Source organism: Malaclemys terrapin, chromosome 3 (assembly GCF_027887155.1).
Source record: "Malaclemys terrapin pileata isolate rMalTer1 chromosome 3, rMalTer1.hap1, whole genome shotgun sequence".
Classification (NCBI taxonomy): Eukaryota; Metazoa; Chordata; order Testudines; family Emydidae; genus Malaclemys; species Malaclemys terrapin.
In genome coordinates, this window is record NC_071507.1 from 203,351,282 (window position 1) to 203,367,822 (window position 16,541).

The following is a 16,541-nucleotide window of genomic DNA, read 5'->3' on the forward strand; positions in this document are numbered from 1 at the left end:
GTGAGTCCTTGCGCTGGCAGACGACTTCCTGTGCGATCTCCGTGACTTGCCACGCTCTCTCTGTGCCTCAGTTTCCTCCATTTAGAAACTGGCCAGACAGCCTGCCAGGTTTGTTCTCAGAATTCATTAGCGCCTGCAGTAAGTTAAAGCTGTTTGAGCATTTTCCATGGAGAAACGTCAAACGGCATTTAAATTGTTCATTTCATCTGAAAATTTTTGCAGGGTTTTTTTATGAAATGAATCAGAATGAAAGATTTTGGGAAGGTTTTAATAGAAAACCTTTCCCCCTCTGCCCTCCTTTCCCCCCTGGAAAAATGGAGGTGGGAAACAAATTTTTGATGTGAAAACAAAAAAATCTTTTTTGTGATTAGTTTCAGCAATTTTTTTTTGACTATTCGCCATCCCTTCCCCCCCCCCCCAAATGTTTGTTTGCTTTGAAAAGAACTTCCAGGCAGCTCTCACCTGCAATGGGCGTTCTGGGCAGAACACGGCTGAAAGTGGTGACTAGCTCTTGGGCTAGCCCTGAGCACTGGAGTGAATTTCACCCTGGGTTAGCTGGCCCCGCTGAGGGGGTAGGTGCTGCTTTCCCTTCAGCCTGGAACCTGCCGGCTTTGCAGTGAGGACACGGGCTCAGCCGCTGATAGTCCCACAATTCCCCCTGTGTACCTGGAAGGACAGACAAGTTCTCTCCCGGCTCCACGGAGAAGAATCTTAGAGCAGCACAAAGAACCATGGGACGTGCCCTCACAAGTCCTAGCCTCACACATGCCGCGCAGTGCTAGTGAGGACACAGGCACGGCTTTGCAGTGAGGTTGCTCCCTGGGCTAGGCTGACCTGGGTGCCAATCACCCGAATTAACTCCTGGGATGCTTATGCCATGGCTGTCCCCTGGGGATTGACCCGGGGACCTCCGTAGCTAAAACATGAGCTGCTAGAGATAGAGCTTCCCAGCTGCAGGCTACCGATGGGGATCTCTAACACCCTGACCAGTGGGTTATGTTTGCACCTGGGGGATAAAGTGGACTCGGTAACTGTGTGTGGCTGGGAGGAACAGTATGAAATGAACCTTGTCACCAAACCAACGTGAGCAATGTGTTCCCATCGTAGGGGGCGCACCTCCTCCCTTGCCACGTAGCTACGGGCATGTTAATTTCAAATGCAGAGCACCCCGGGCGGTTCCCTTCTGATCCGCTTTGTTTTAAGCAGTTTCAGTGACTCAAGAAAAAATCTTGTTGGGGTTTCACTGTAGGGTTCTCCCGCCCCAACTGCCCGGCGCTGTTCACTTGTTGGTACAAACCAGACGCGTGTGAGCATCTACGGGCCCAGCGGACGTGTGGCTTCAGCACTGGCGCTGTGCTGGTATTTACCAGGACGAGCGGGAGTTCAAATGGGGTCGTGGCTTGATAATGTTCCTCCAGTGTGGACAAGCCCAAGGTGGCTCCACAGTCAGGGTGGGTTAGTTTGTCCCTTCCCCAGCCCTGGGCACAGGTCTGGGAGCAGGACCACCTTCCGGGCCGGGCACAGACCCCTATATCATCCCAGCCAGGAAGGGAGGGAGGAAGAGGCCGATGGTCCCCAGCAAACAGACGATGATAAACATCCAGAGGAATATCCGGTCTATTACCATAGCAACATACTTCCAGTCCTCCTTCACCTGCAGGCAGACAAGAGTCAGAGTGAGATGTGGGGCCCGAGAGCAGCATGGGGCCACAGGAGGCCCCGGCAGCCTGGCAGAGAGGCAGGGGTACTAAAGGGTTGTTGTCCTCGTAGTGTGAACCGGGGGCAGCAGAACTGTGCGGACTCGCCCTCAATCAAACTGCACTTGCTAGGCAGGGGGTGGGGGTGCCAAAGCCCAGTGAGTTGAGAGAGGGTGGGGATAGGTAGTTGTTCTTAGTGGTGTGGGTCCTAGGTACCACCTGACCCTTTCTCTGTCCACTGTGTAGTAACAGAGCAGGTAAAGACTGAATTGAAAATTCTAGTCATAGACTATCAGGGTTGGAAGGGACCTCAGGAGGTATCTAGTCCAACCCCCTGCTCAAAGCAGGACCAACCCCAACTAAATCATCCCAGCCAGGGCTTTGTCAAGCCTGACCTTAAAAACCTCTAAGGAAGGAGATTCCACCACCTCCCTAGGTAACCCATTCCAGTGCTTCACCACCCTCCTAGTGAAAAAGTTTTCCCTAATATCCAACCTAGACCTCCCCCACTGCAACTTGAGACCATTGCTCCTTGTTCTGTCATCTGCTACCACTGAGAACAGTCTAGATCCATCTTCTTTGGAACCCCCCTTCAGGTACTTGAAGGCTGCTATCAAATCCCCCCTCTCTTCTCTTCTGGAGACTAAACAATCCCAGTTCCCTCAGCCTCTCCTCATAAGTCATGTGCTCCAGCCCCCTAATCATTTTTGTTGCCCTCCACTGGACTCTTTCCACTTTTTCCACATCCTCTTTCTAGTGTGGGGCCCAAAACTGGACACAGTACTCCAGATGAGGCCTCACCAATGCCGAATAGAGGGGAACGATCACGTCCCTCGATCTGCTGGGAATGCCCCTACTTATACAGCCCAAAATGCCGTTAGCCTTCTTGGCAACAAGGGCACACTGTTGACTCACATCCATTTCATAATGGACCAAAGTGTATCAAGCCACTCACTACACAATGGATCAGCAAACCCCATAGTTCACACATCTCCAGTCTCCTGCGCTTCCTCAGCTCACAGCAGAGCCTCCTGCCTCGGGCAGTCTGTGCTACCCTCCCCACTCCCCCCGCAGCTTGTGCTGCCTTTGATATTGGGGCTCCTCAGGGCTGGCTTAGGGCTAGGTCAGGACAGGGACCTTGGGACAGGTCGGAAACGTCTTTCCCCCCAAATGTTCCGAGTCAGAAGCTTTGTCAGCACAGAGCCTGGGATGTGACGTTTCGGTTTTGATGAATTGGTACTGGTGGCGGGCGGGCGAGGAGGGTGGTTTGTGAAAAAATCCCCGCTCTCCTTGGAAGCCGTTCAATTCCTGCCCCTGCACTGGCTACTTGGGCAAGTCACCTCGTCTCTCTCCCTCTGCCTTAGCTCCCTGGGGCTAACAACCTCCCTTGCATCTTAGGAGAGGATAAATACCCTGAAGGAAGCAGTGTGAGAACAGAGCAGCGAGATTAGACAATACTCCCCTCCTAAGACTGCTGTTCAGGGGCAAATCAAACCGGCTCTGAGGGGGAAATGCAGGAGCAACGACTGAGGCCCTGCAGAATTGGTCTATCCAGGCCACATGTCGCTTTAATCCAGCGCTGAGAAGACCCAAGCTAGGTATGTGTGTCCTTCACTGCAGAGCTCAGCCTGGGTGTCGGCTAATTCAGAGTCCCTCAGGCACAATGCCACCCGAGGAGCATAAATGGTGTTCAAGCCGTGGTCCGGTGGCTTTGCTTTGCAGCTGAGTGCAGATGCTTGTCCTGCCCCCTGGCGTTTGGACCTCAATGAAGTCCCACCAGTGAATGAATCACACGCTCCATTACTGCACAGGCCTCTCCCGTCAGCCAATCGCTGGCCTGGGAATAGTTGATTTGTTTTTAGCCCCACCTCTTCCGAGCTCTCCCCTGATCCCTGGCAAGGAGACTACCGACCAAGAGGTCACAGAACAGCCGCAGACAACGACTGTAGGTGACCGCAGCGCCGGCTGGACAGCTGGGGGCATTGGGGTAGGGGCAGCAAGCGGAGCAAGCCCCCTTCACCCTGCCTGAGCGACGGGCCTCCCCCCAACCCCGGATCCTGGACCCCGCTGGGGCGAGAGGAGGAAAGCCAGTTCCCCCTGCCCATCACTGCCTGGTCCTCTCTGCTGGGACTGCTCCCTGGGGGGGGGCAATGCAGGGGGTGCCTCTCCGCTGGGAGCTAGACTGACTCCCACCTACTTGTGCCAACCAGGCCCCTGAATAGCCATCAGATGGTGGTGCCTGAAATGGGCCAGACTCCAACCAATGCTACAGGGGGGAAAGACCCACGGTGCCAGGGCCCAGCCCTCCCGAGCCCGCAGGGCGCAGACTCACCGAGAAATCAGCGTCCTCGGCCCGCAGGTGGTCTGCGATGTAGTGCACCCCCTCCAAGGCCTTCAGAATGCTGGAGGACAGCAGCAGGTGGGGATCCGACCCCAAGCTGTCCCCTTTGGCAGGCGGGCGCTGTGCCCGGGCCCCCCGCCCCCTGCCCAGGTGGCGGCCGCAGCCGGAGCGGTATTGGACGCTGTGTTTGTGGGAGCCTGTCTGGAGTGGCGCGCGTCCGGGGTGCCTCCTCTCCTCTTCCTCCTCCTCCTCCTCCCATGTGTCATCGACGTCCGTTTCCAGCCAGCCCCTGGAGGTGCTGAGCCTGACGCCAGGCGGGTCATACTCCCCGCTCAGCTCCTGCTGGGGGGTTAGCACCGGAGGCCGCCTCATGAAAAGCCAGCGGGGGATGAAGTCCAGGAAGGCGGCGCGCACCCAGCGGGGCATCTTGTGGGTGCTGGGCGAGCGGTGGTGGACGTTGAGGACGAAGACGGTGATGACGATGGAGAGGGTGACGAAGATCATGGTGAAGAGGAGGTACTCGCCGATCAGGGGGATGACCAACGAGGTGGAAGGGATGATCTCGGTGATGAGCAGCAGGAAGACAGTGAGGGAGAGCAGCACGGAGATGCAGAGGGTGATCTTCTCCCCGCAGTCGGAGGGCAGGTAGAAGACCAGCACGGTCAGGCAGGAGATGAGCAGGCAGGGGATGATGAGGTTGATGGTGTAGAAAAGGGGCAAGCGCCGGATGATGAAGCAGTAGGTGATGTCGGGGTAGATCTCTGTGCAGCAGTCATATTTCTTGGTGTTGTAGGTGCCCACGGCGTTGATGATGGCCCATTCCCCGCTCTCCCAGTAGTCTTTCAGGTCCACGTCACGCTCCATGCTCTCCAGGTCAATCTTGGCCTTGTCGTACGTCCATGAGCCAAACTTCATCTTGCAGTTCTGCTGGTCGAAGGGGAAGAAGGTCACGTCGATGCTGCACGAGCTCTTGTAGATGGCCGGCGGCACCCACTTCACCTTGCCGTTGGAGAAGAGGTGGGCTTTGGTCATGTGCGTCACGGCGAACTCCCCGTCGGCGCTGCAGGACAGAGGAGCAGGGGTCAGAGTGGTGAGAGCCTCGGAGAAAGTGGGGGGTGGGGAGGAGGCAAGACCAAATCCACCAGGAGCAGTAAAAGAGGAGAAAGGGCTTGTGATTAGCTCGGCTCTGGGACTCAAAAGATCTCGGTTTGAGTTCCTGGCCCTGCTACAGCCCCCCCCTGTGCAAATCACTCCACCTCACGTGGCCAGCCAGTGCCAAGGCACCACTAATGTCCCTGGTGTGAGGGATAAAGTGGAGCCTGGCCCTTTGCACGGGGGTGAATTTCACCCCTAACTCTTCTAGGTCGCAGTGTCCCCATCTGTGAAATGGGGGGATCGGGTCCTTGGGAGGAGCTGAGATGTGTGATGAAGGGGGGACATGTAAGTGCCTAGGTGGGTAGACACAGAGGGGCTCAGTGACCCAACACAACCCCGCGGCAGGTGCTCAGATACTGTGGTGATGAGCATGGCTGGATGGACAGATCAGGCAGAAGTCGGTGGGGCAGGAGCAGGAGATCGGGCCTGGGGGTGTCTCAAGATGTCTCTGCAGCTGAGCGCAGCAAGGTTCCTGTCTGGATGCCAAGGGAGAACGCTGAGTGTGCGGCACGAAACCCTGCAAACTCATGGCCGGGCCTGGGGCCGATGAAGACCCTGTCTGTCAAGGCAGCTGGTCATGAAATGACGCGGGGCAGGTTTGGAACCCAGGAACCCGTCTCCAACCCAGTTCCCCAGGATACGGTTGCTCTGTGACTGAATCTGTTAACAAGGCCGGACGTTAATTAAAAAGCAGGCCCTTGCCAGGTCGAGAATATTTCCTTTCGTGACCGAGACGCACCAGCAGGTGGCAGCAAGACACACGTTTCAACTGGAACGTGCTGTGGTGAAGCGTAGGGCCCTGCCTGGTGGAAACAGCCTGGGACACTGGGCTGTAATTCCTAGGGTGACCAGATGTCCCGATAATATTGGGACTGTCCCGATATTTAACCCCTTTGTCCCGCATCCCGATCGATGTACGCTCAGGACGCCATTTGTCCCCATATTCGGGTCAGGAGGCGAGCGGGAGGAAGGCCCTGACCCTGTAAGTGCTCCGGGGCTGGAGCACCCACAGGGAAAAATTGCAGCCAAGCTCCCCCCTCCTCGCCTCCTTCTCTCCCTCTCCCCCCAGCGCGCCACGTCCCCGCTCCTCCCCCCCTCCCAGCGCTTCCTGCGGCCTAACAGCTGTTTGGCGGCTTTCCGGGAGGGAGGGGGAGGAGCGGGGACGCAGCGCACTCAGGGGAGGAGGCGGAGAAGAGGCAGGGCAGGGGCGGGGACTTGGGGGAAGGGGGTGGAATGGGGGCAGGGCGAGGGCGGGAAGAGGCAGGGGGTGGGCGAGCACCCACCCGGCAGAGGGGAAGTCGGCACCATAGGGATGAGTGGCGGGCGGGGGGGTGAAGAGGCGAGCGGCGGGCTGGGGGGTGAAGAGGCGAGAGGTGGGTGGGGGACTGAGGAGGGATGCAGCAAGCCAGCGGCGGGCCGGGATGAGGAAGGTCACGGTGGGGGGGGGGGGGGGGGGTGAGTGGGAAGGGGGCGGGACCTGGGGCAGAATGGGGGCGGAGCCTGGGAGGAGCGGGAGTGGACTGTGGGCGGGGCTGATGGCACCCCAATGTGTCCCGATATTTTAGTGTGGTGATCTGGTCACCCTCGTAATGCATGGGAAGGGGATTTGTTGTTCAGGCTGCTGGACACAGACAGACCATGTGGTTCACTCTGGCTCCCTGCTACCATGCACCTGATTCTGCTCCCAGATACACCAGTGTAAACCCATTGACTTCAGTGGAGTTACTCCTAATTTCAATTGGTGCAACTGCAAGTGGGATCAGGACCGACGTCTCCGTGAGGCCTGGCCTGCAGGCGGCAGGCATGGGATGGATGCTACCAGCCGTATACTGCCCAATGTGACCCCCTAGGCCCCCTCTCCATCCCTAAGGTCTTTGCCTTGCCGTACCTGCGCAGTGGTGTCACCTACTTGTTATACAGCACAATGTCAGGAATCCAGATCATCTCAGAGGGCACCCGGATGGAGGTGACATTATCGAAGTCCGCCGGGTTCCAGCGCAGCTTGTAGTCACTCCACTCCTGGGGGAGGAAAGAGCAAGAAGGGTCTGAGATGGACGTGCTGCCCAGCGAGGGCCGGGGATCCAGCCGCCAGAGGGAGCGGGGCGACCATTGCTGCAAGGAGACATACAGTGTCCTCTTGTAACAACTCATCCTGGGTCCCCTCGGATGTTTAGCGCCTGAAGCATGGGCCCCTCCTACATGAGCTAAAGGGGTCCTCGGTCGCTGCTCAGCTTAAAGAGGTTCCTCCTGAGCAGATGTTCTCTTTTCAAACACGTCTTCATTATTAGTAGGCACTTTGCTAAAGTGCCCATCCCCACGGCATCTGGGCGCTGGTGGGAATTCAGTGCTGGTGAAAGGTCCCAGGCGGCAATCCTGCCGAGCGAAGGTCTCTCCGTGTAGGGCAGGTAGAGCACAGGCTGAACCACCATCAGCTCCCGATGGACGGTCCCATCAACATGCTTTAAATCCTGCCCGGGCAGAGCCACTTCAGAGACCTGTCACTGGGGTCCGTTCAGTGCCCATCCCCGGGGACCTGGGCTGAGACCCACCAACCCAGTTCACAAAGTCTGAGCAGCTGTGGGAGGGGAACAGCTCCCAGCCACTTCTCACCTGGGCTAGATTTCAGCCATGTCCACATGGGTAAAGTCACCGTGCACCAGTGCCAAGCCCCTGGGGCATCCTGTCTCTCGGGTTTCACCCAGATCAGGGGGACGAGGCTGAAATCCAGCATCCAAAGCTCTTCTCATGAAGTTTCTAACCCCAAGAAGTGCGGCTAGACGAGATGCCAGGCTGGTCGGGACTTCTCTGAACCAAACTCCTAAGCCCCGGGGAGTTCCTTGTGACTTGGGAAACCCACCTCTCCTCCCAGCATCCCGTGGGGAAATGATCCCTCACCTGTTTCAGCCAGACGTTTGTGGTCATCATTTGGTTCTTCTCATCCTGTTAGGGACATGGTGGGGACGGGAGAAAGGAGAGAGGAGGAGAGTTTGTTTGATCATAATGGAGAAAACCAGCGTCAGACCTGAAACCAGCTGCTTCCACAAGACCCAACTGTTACCTTTCCCATCCTCCTCCAGAGCTCGGGTACTGGTAGGAATGAATGGCAGCTATGAAGAGAGGGAGATTTTTATCTCCTTTAGGTGTGTGGCCACTAGATGGCAATGCCGTGCCATTAGTAGTTACGAATTATGGGCTTACATAAAAAGGGCCATACTGGGTCAGACCAAAGGTCCATCTAGCCCAATACCCTGTCTTCCAACAATGGCCAATGCCAGGTGCTTCAGAGGGAATGAACAGAAGAGGTAATCATCAAGTGATCTGTCCCCTGTCGCCCATTCCCAGCTTCTGGCAAACAGAGGTTAGGGACACTTCAGAGCACGGTTTTGCATCCCTGCACCTCCTGGCTAGTAGCCATTGATGGACCTATCCTCCATGAATTTATCTAGTTCTTTTTTGAACCCTGTTATACCCTGATCTTGGCCTTCATGACATCCTCTGGCAAGGAGTTCCACAGGTTGACTGTGTGTTGTGTGAAAAAATACTTCCTTTTGTTTGTTTTAAACCTGCTGCCTATTAATTCCATCAGGTGACCCCTAGTTCTTGTGTTATGTGAAGTGCTAAATAACACTTCCTTATTCACTTTCTCCACACCAGTCATGATTTTATAGACTTCTGTCATATCCCCCTCAGTCGTCTCTTTTCCAAGCTGAAAAGTCCCAGTCTTTTCAATCTCTCCTCATAAGGAAGTTGTTCCATACCCCTAATCATTTTTGTTGCCCTTCTCTGCACTTTTTCCAGTTCTAATATATCTTTTGAGATGGGGCAGCCAGGTCTGCACGCAGTATTCAAGATGTGGGCGTACCGTGGATTTATGTAGTGGGATTATGATACTTTCTGTTTTATTATCGGTTCCTTTCCTAATGGTTCCTAACACTGTTCGCTGCACATTGAGAGTTTGTTTCCAGAGAATTATCTATAACAACACCAACATCTTTCTTGAGTGGTAACAGCTCATTTAGACCCCAGCATGTTAGGATATAGATATTCAGGCCTGTCTGTAAAGGCCTATGCTTTAAGAATTTAGGTGTATTCTTATCACTTAGCTAGTTATCGAGGTATAAAAGAAAGAATCAAAATCACTGTCTGTCTGTGTAAGGGCCTTCTCGTACTGTGACAGTCTGAGGCCTGGTTCTTAGGCTAAGGCCTTCGGCTAAGTAGCAGAGACCAGCCATAAACTGGGAAGTGAACGGTCACATCCTCGCATTCCAAACTAGTCACATTGAAATAAGGTGCTATTGGGCTGTTAGGAATCCAATCCTGTCCTGATATTCCTATTACTTCCAGATAAAGGGAAGAGCCTAGAACATGTAAAAGGAAATTTAGTTTGATAGTTTTCTGTCTGGTAAGAACTCACTTACCAATAGACACAGCTGGAAAACCCTTATGTCTGTATAGATGTAGTTGTGAAATCCTCACTTCTGCATTGTTTTGTATGTTTATTTGCATGGTCTCTGTCTGCTTCTATAATTATTTCTGTCTGCTGTATAATTAATTTTGTTGGGTGTAAACTAATTATGGTGGTGGAATATAATTGGTTAAATAATCATGTTACAGTATGTTAGGATTGGTTAGTTAAATTTCAGTAAAATGATTGGTTCAGGTATAGCTAAGCAGAATACAAGTTTTACTATATAGTCTGCAGTCAATCAGGAAGTAAGGGGGGAATGGGAACAGGGACTGGGGGTGGGGGAATTGGAATCATGTTTTGCTAAGGAGGGGGGAATGGGAACAGGGAGACAGGCAAGGCTCTGTGGTGTCAGAGCTGGGAAGGGGGACACTGAGGAAGGAAACTGGAATCATGCTTGCTGGAAGTTCACCCCAATAAACATCGAATTGTTTGCACCTTTGGACTTCGGGTATTGTTACTCTCTGTTCATGCGAGAAGGACCAGGGAAGTGAGAGAGTGAAGGAATAAGCCCCCTAACACAGCATTTTGTGTGCATAGTTGGGGTTCTGCTTTCCAAATCCATTACTGTGCGTTTGTCAACATTGCATTTCATTTTCTATTTTGTTGCCCAGTCACCCAGTCTTGGGAGATCTCTTTGTAACTCTTTGCAATCGGTTTTGGATTTAACTATCTTGAGTAATTTTGCCATCTCATTGTTTACCCCTTTTCCCAGGGGTAACAGTGCTTAAATATCATGGTGATTCATGTGGGATGGGTAGATTTATAGATAGGTAGTGGAAAGACTATTCGAGAGACTTCCTAGTGTAAGTGCATACAGCTAACTGAGCGGTGCTCAAATGCTTCAGCGAGAAAAGGGAACAGCTTCCAGATGAAGCGACTAGCTCCCCGCCAGGCTGGTATTGCCGCTATAAACCTGAGCTCCTGACCCCTTGTGGTTCTTGGAAAGATTCCATGGCACTTGATGGAAAAGGAATGAGGTGAGCCCCAGAATGCGGGAATCCCCCTGCACTGTCAGTTTCACGTCAGTTACTGCTGGTTTCAGAGGGATCATCCTGGTATGCAGAATTTGGCCCAGTTATACTAACAGTAATTTCTTTCCCCGTGTCACTAGCCACCCCTGAGACTATCACGGCTCGAAGGGCTTTACAAACCAAACATACTTTGTTTTCACTCTTCCGGCTGTTTGGTTTTGAGTGCGGTTTCTTTGGAGTCACTTCAGAGCAACAGAAAGCCCGTTATATGGAAGTTGAAGCCAGACAAATTCGGGGACAATTTTTAATGAACCACTGGAGCAATTTGGCAAGGGCGGGGGGGGAGGGGGGAGAGGGGGATTCTCCATCCCTGGCCATTTTAAAATCAAGACTGGATGTTTTTCTAGTTCAATCAACGAATTCAGGGACTTCTTCTGGCCTGTGTTCTGCTGGAGGGCGGACAAGATGATCACAATGGTCCTTTTGGCCTTAAACATCTATTAAGCTGAATCTCTTTCTGCTGCACCTCTGGGGTGGAGTGCAACAGCTGTTTAACAGCCACACAGCAACACCGGACAACAGTTTAGGACAGGAAGTAAAGAAGAATAGAGCCACCAGCTGGAACCGCAGGGGCAGTTTAGTTAAGTGGAAGATAATGATCCACGCTGGAATTTGGCCAGGGCACGGGGGCTAACAACCTACCAGGGGCTAACAACCTACCGGCTCCCATCCTGTGCACACTTCATCAATCATAAGACCATAAGAACGGCCATACTGGGTCAGACCAAAGGTCCATCCAGCCCAGTGTCCTGTCTACCGACAGTGGCCAATGCCAGGTGCCTCAGAGGGAGTGAACCTAACAGGTAATGATCAAGTGATCTCTCTCCTGCCATCCATCTCCACCCTCTGACAAACAGAGGCTAGGGACACCATTCCTTACCCATCCTGGCTAATAGCCATGAATGGACTTAACCTCCATGAATTTATCTAGTTCTCTCTAGTCGTAATAAGCCAAGGTTTGCATGATGTGGCTGAGAACTGAGATCCCGTCTGGAAGACGGGATACTAAATAAAACCCATCCCAATGTATTTTGTCTTTGTCCCTGTGTTTTCTTGACACTCCTCTTATAGACAAGAGGTAACACGTGGTCCCTTTATATTAAGTGCCGTTACATTTAAAGTGCTTCATGGCGGCCTGGCTCCTATTTTATCTTGCGTCCGCCAGCGCTGACTGGCTGTGCTAAACGTCCCTGGCCGAGCTCATTTATCTTCATGTCCAGAAATTACATGACGAGCAGACCAGAGGAATTGTTGCAGTGAACAGCTCAACGGTCCCTCTAGTTCAGTTTTGTGTCTCCAGCTGTGGCCAATTCCTCAGACTTTATTATTACTAGATATTGGGTCTCGAGACGCACCGAGAGGCCTGGGGCCCATGGTGCTGGGTCCTTCCTGGACACAGTGTGACAGGCAGTTTCTGCCTCTAAGGATCCGTCTATGCAGCCTACAGCAAGTGAGTATCAAAGCCCAGGGCGACAGAGTGGGGCCCACAGAACGGCGTTAAAAATAGCTGCGTAGACACGTGGGTTGGGCCAGAGCTTGAGCCCTGAAGCCCACCCCCATCCTAGGCCCCAGAGCCTGAGCTCCAGCCCGAGCCTGAATGTCTCCCCAGCTCTTTTCAGCACCGGAGTGTGAGCTGGAATCTGTTAAACCTGGCTCTGAGACTTGCACCCGTGGGCTGCCGCTCGCTGTGTAGATGCACCCAAAGCGTTTACACCCTACAGAGCCAAGGCAGACAGAGGAAGTGTCATTGTTCCCATTCTACAACAGGGGAAGTGAGGCACAAAGTCCCACAGTGAGTCTAGGCAGAGCAAGGAAAAGGAACCAGTGCTCCTGAACTGCAATTCAGTGCCGTAATTCCAAGGTTAAGAGGATAAAAGCTTTTACAGCCCTTAAATGTGCAATATACTACCCGGGGGGGGGGAGGTTCCTTCCTGACCCCAGCTGGTGATGCACATGTGACCTGAAGCATGAGGGCTGATGCAGCCCTTGCTATACAGTTGCCCGCTGTAACCCCAGGTGCTAGTAGAAATGTCCCACCCTTCTGGGGAGGGTTTTAGAAGCGGAATTAGAGTCCGGCTTCGCACACATACCACATCGATCAGCTGAGCGATGGACAGCCCAAATCTGACGATGACGACGTCGGAGATGTTGGGGACTGGCCGGGACCACCGGTTGTAGCTGGTGAACAGGTACTTGAAGAGGCGCTCCTCGGCGTGGCTGTGAGTCCGGTCCTGGATGGATACTGAACCAATGGGAGACAGAAAAAGCCATACGGACGTGCTAGTTTGCTTTCGGCCTGGGTACTTCAGCACTTCCTCTAATGCAAATAGATTGTATGGGCCAAAGGTGCTAATATGAGCCTATCACTGTCCAGCATTAAACAGTTAAACGAGGTTCAGGGTGTGGTATGCAGAGACCTCAGCCTGCTTAGCTCCAGGGCAAACACACCATTAAACATCCTTTAAACCTTGCATTAAAGAGACAGAAAAGAATCAAAACAGAGTTACAGTCTTTGGAATGTGAAGTATTAAATAAGGTTTTCATTTTAACCACATCCCGTGTCCCCTTTAGCTGGAGAGCTATTTTAGAAGGAATCCTTCCCCACCCCCTAGTCCAACAGTCTCTTAGCGGGTGTCACAGATGGCAATAATGGTCCTTTCGGGGAACAGAGAAGTTAGTTGAGGTTGGCTGGCGCAGCTGTAATTGCTGGTGTTAAAGTCCAATCCGATTTCCTAGAAGGCAAAACAGGACGAACAGACCCAAGCGAGGAAAGAAAAGAGCAGCAACGATAGAAAATGGAGCTTTATAGACGCAGCAATTCATAGACTCTAAGGCCAGAAGGGACCATCATGATCATCTCATCTGACCTCCTGCACATTGCAGGCCACAGAACCTCACCCACCCACTCCTGTGATAGACCCACAACCTCTGGCTGAGTCGCTGACATCCTCAAATCATGATTTAAAGTCTTCAAGTTACAGAGAATCCACCATTTGCGCTAGTTCAAACCTGTAAGTGACCCAGGCCCCGTGCTGCAGAGGAAGGTGAACCCCCCCAGGTCTCTGCCAATCTGGGGGAAAATTCCTTCCTGACCCCAAATATGGCGGGGGGGGATAGCTCAGTGGTTTGAGCATTGGCCTGCTAAGCCCGGGGTTGTGCATTCAATCCTTGAGGGGACCACTTAGGGATCTGGGGCAAAATCAGTACTTGGTCCTGCTAGTGAAGGTAGGGGGGTGGCCTCAATGAGGCTCCCTTCCAGTTCTAGGAGATAGGATATCTCCATTAATTTAATTTAATTTATGGCGATCGGTTAGACGCTGGGCAAGACCCAGCACCAGACAGCTGCGCAAGAATTCTCTGTAGTAACTCAGAGCCCTCCCCCTGTAATGTCCCATCACCGCCCGATGACCCCTCTCGACTGTCCTGTTGAGTTTCACTTGCAGACTTACTGGGGGACTGTAGCGGGGTGCACGCCCGCTCCAGCCCTGAAGGGGTTGGAAAAGCCCTGTAGAGGGCGGGGGCAAACCCCGGCTGATTGGGGAAGTGGCTGCAGCTGGGGCCACGCCCCAAACTGAGCCACTCAGCCTCATAAGAAGGCCAGAGCAGCCAAAGCTGAGGAGTCTCCCTCTGACAGGAGAGAGCGACAGGCCTGGCTGCAGGGAGCTCACCGGGGACCTAGAGTGAGGCAGGGCTGGGGAAAGGCCTTGGGGGCTGGGAAGCCCTAGGCCAGCAACTCCCCAGGCTGCAGGGCCTGGTCCTAGGCCCAAATAGGTATTGGGGTTGCACAGGGGCAGCCAGTCCAAACCCCTTGTTGCCTGTGATGATCGGCTGATAGACGGCAGCCTGCCCCAGGGCGCGGGGGCGAGATGGTGACTGGCAGAAGCCACGACTGAGGCGACATTGGGATAGGAGGTGGGGGTTCCCCTGGGTGGGGAGACCCACAGGGAGAGTGGGGTACTGCCAGGGGGGCAGCACCTAAGCCAAGGGCAGTGGGGTCTGGGAGGGACATGGGGGCTTCCATGGAGAACAACTGATCACTGTCCTCTTTATAACGGCCCTTAACATATTTGAAGACCATTATCAGGTCCCCCGTCATCTGGTTGACTTCAGACCAATTCTTCAATGTGTCAAGGTCATTTTGAATTCTAATCCTGTCCCCCAACGTCTTTCATAGAATATCAGGGTTGGAAGGGACCTCATCTAGTCCAACCCTCTGCTCAAAGCAGGACCAACACCAACTTTTTTTTTTTTTTTTTTTGCCCCCAATCCCTAAATGGCCCCCTCAAGGATTGAACTCACAACCCTGGGTTTAGCAGGCCAATGCTCAAACCACATCCTTGCAACCCCTCCCGGCTTGGTGTCTCTGCAAATGTTATAAACATACTCTCCACTCCGTTATCCAAGTTGTTAATGAAAATATTGAGTAGTACCGGACCTAGGACTGGCCCCTGTTGGACTCTACTAGATACGCCCTCCCAGTTTGAGATCAAATGGTTTGACAGTTTGCAAAACTGCTTTGGGCTCCTTCGGGACCATACTAGTATGGTGTGGCTCTCTGGTCCCTACCGTGGCTGATACACATAACATCCTACTACAACTGTTAGCTGAAGGAGTTACCCCTTTAACTCAAGTGAAAGACACTCAGGCTTTTATGACTAAAGGTCTTGAGTTCAAATGCTGCTGAGAATCGAACTGGAAAGGTTGTGTTGTGGAAAGGAAGGAAATCAATGGGCTCATGAATGTAGAAGTTTAGGCCAAAGGTGGCGCCAGAGAAGCACCAAAGGGGGGAATTGTGGAGGAAAAATGGACTAAGGCCTAAACTTTGGTCAAGTGAACTGTATGTAGGGTCAGGTGAACTGTATGTGTGACGTGGAGGGAAGGGGGGAGGTAAAAAGGAGAAGGGTAGACAGAAATCATAAAAGCAGAACTAACTGTAGACATTATAAAAGTAGAATTAACCTTTGTAACAGACTGAGTAATAGATGTCAGGTGACAGAGCAAGAAACCGCACAGGGCAAACTAAGAATAACAGGAAAGCTTGCTATGCTATATTCCCTTTTATGGCTATTGTATTCCAAATATGGCATTAACGTTGATAAGAAAGTATGGATTACTAATTGTGGTTTTATCCTATATAAGCTCTCGTATTTTATCTGTCGGGTGGGTGTTCGGCTGCCTTGGCTGACTCCCTCGTGCATGCATGTTTGATTGATCAATAAAGGAGCCTCTGGCTGTCTGATCCAAAATCAACCGTGTGGTCAATTTTCCACAACAGTTGTTATATGTGGCATTTAAACAGTAGCTTTTAATTTTCAAAGCATTTTACAGATGGGGAAATAAGCTCATAGAGGTCAAACAACCTGGCCAAGGCCCCAAGGAGCAGCACCGGGATTAGAACCCAGGAGTTCCTGGCTCCCCGGCCTGTGGTCCTACCACTGGCCTTTGGCAAATCTCATTATTCACCGCAGTCCCTTACCTGATCGGAGCAGGATGAAGCACCACACGGCCATGTTCCTAAGAGGTGGGAATCTGCTGGCGAATCGATCCATGTTCCGGGAGGCCGGCACCACTGCTTCCCACCCTGTCCCGTTACGCTGATCCTCCCACAGGCTGCAATCCCCAGCACCGCAGCTTTCATTTGCAAAGTCTTCGCCGGGGGGCAAAAGAGAGCGGGGTGTGAAGCTGGGTGGATGGTGGCAGCGGATGCGGCTTAGCAGAGACCTCCCGCTGGGGAGGGGAGGTCCCCTGAGTGTTAACAAGTGGCTCTCTGGTGTCCTTTAGTAAGGAGGTGGGGAGCTGCCGAGCTGGAGACGGGCACAGCAGCAGGGAGAGCCGAGGGGCTGTCTGAA

At 53.0% G+C, this 16,541-nt stretch overlaps 1 protein-coding gene across 1 annotated transcript; it reads right to left on the minus strand.

Moving 5' to 3' along the window:
* Nucleotides 1–443: 443 nt before the first annotated feature.
* Nucleotides 444–16,241, minus strand: CHRNA2 (cholinergic receptor nicotinic alpha 2 subunit). Its single transcript, XM_054023180.1, has 6 exons — nt 16,169–16,241; nt 12,783–12,934; nt 8,089–8,133; nt 7,103–7,212; nt 4,030–5,098; nt 444–1,654 (listed from the first exon to the last, which is right to left on the minus strand). Exons 1-6 carry the CDS (start codon nt 16,239–16,241, stop codon nt 1,529–1,531), a joined length of 1,575 nt encoding a protein of 524 aa, XP_053879155.1. The 3' UTR covers nt 444–1,528.
* Nucleotides 16,242–16,541: the final 300 nt, after the last annotated feature.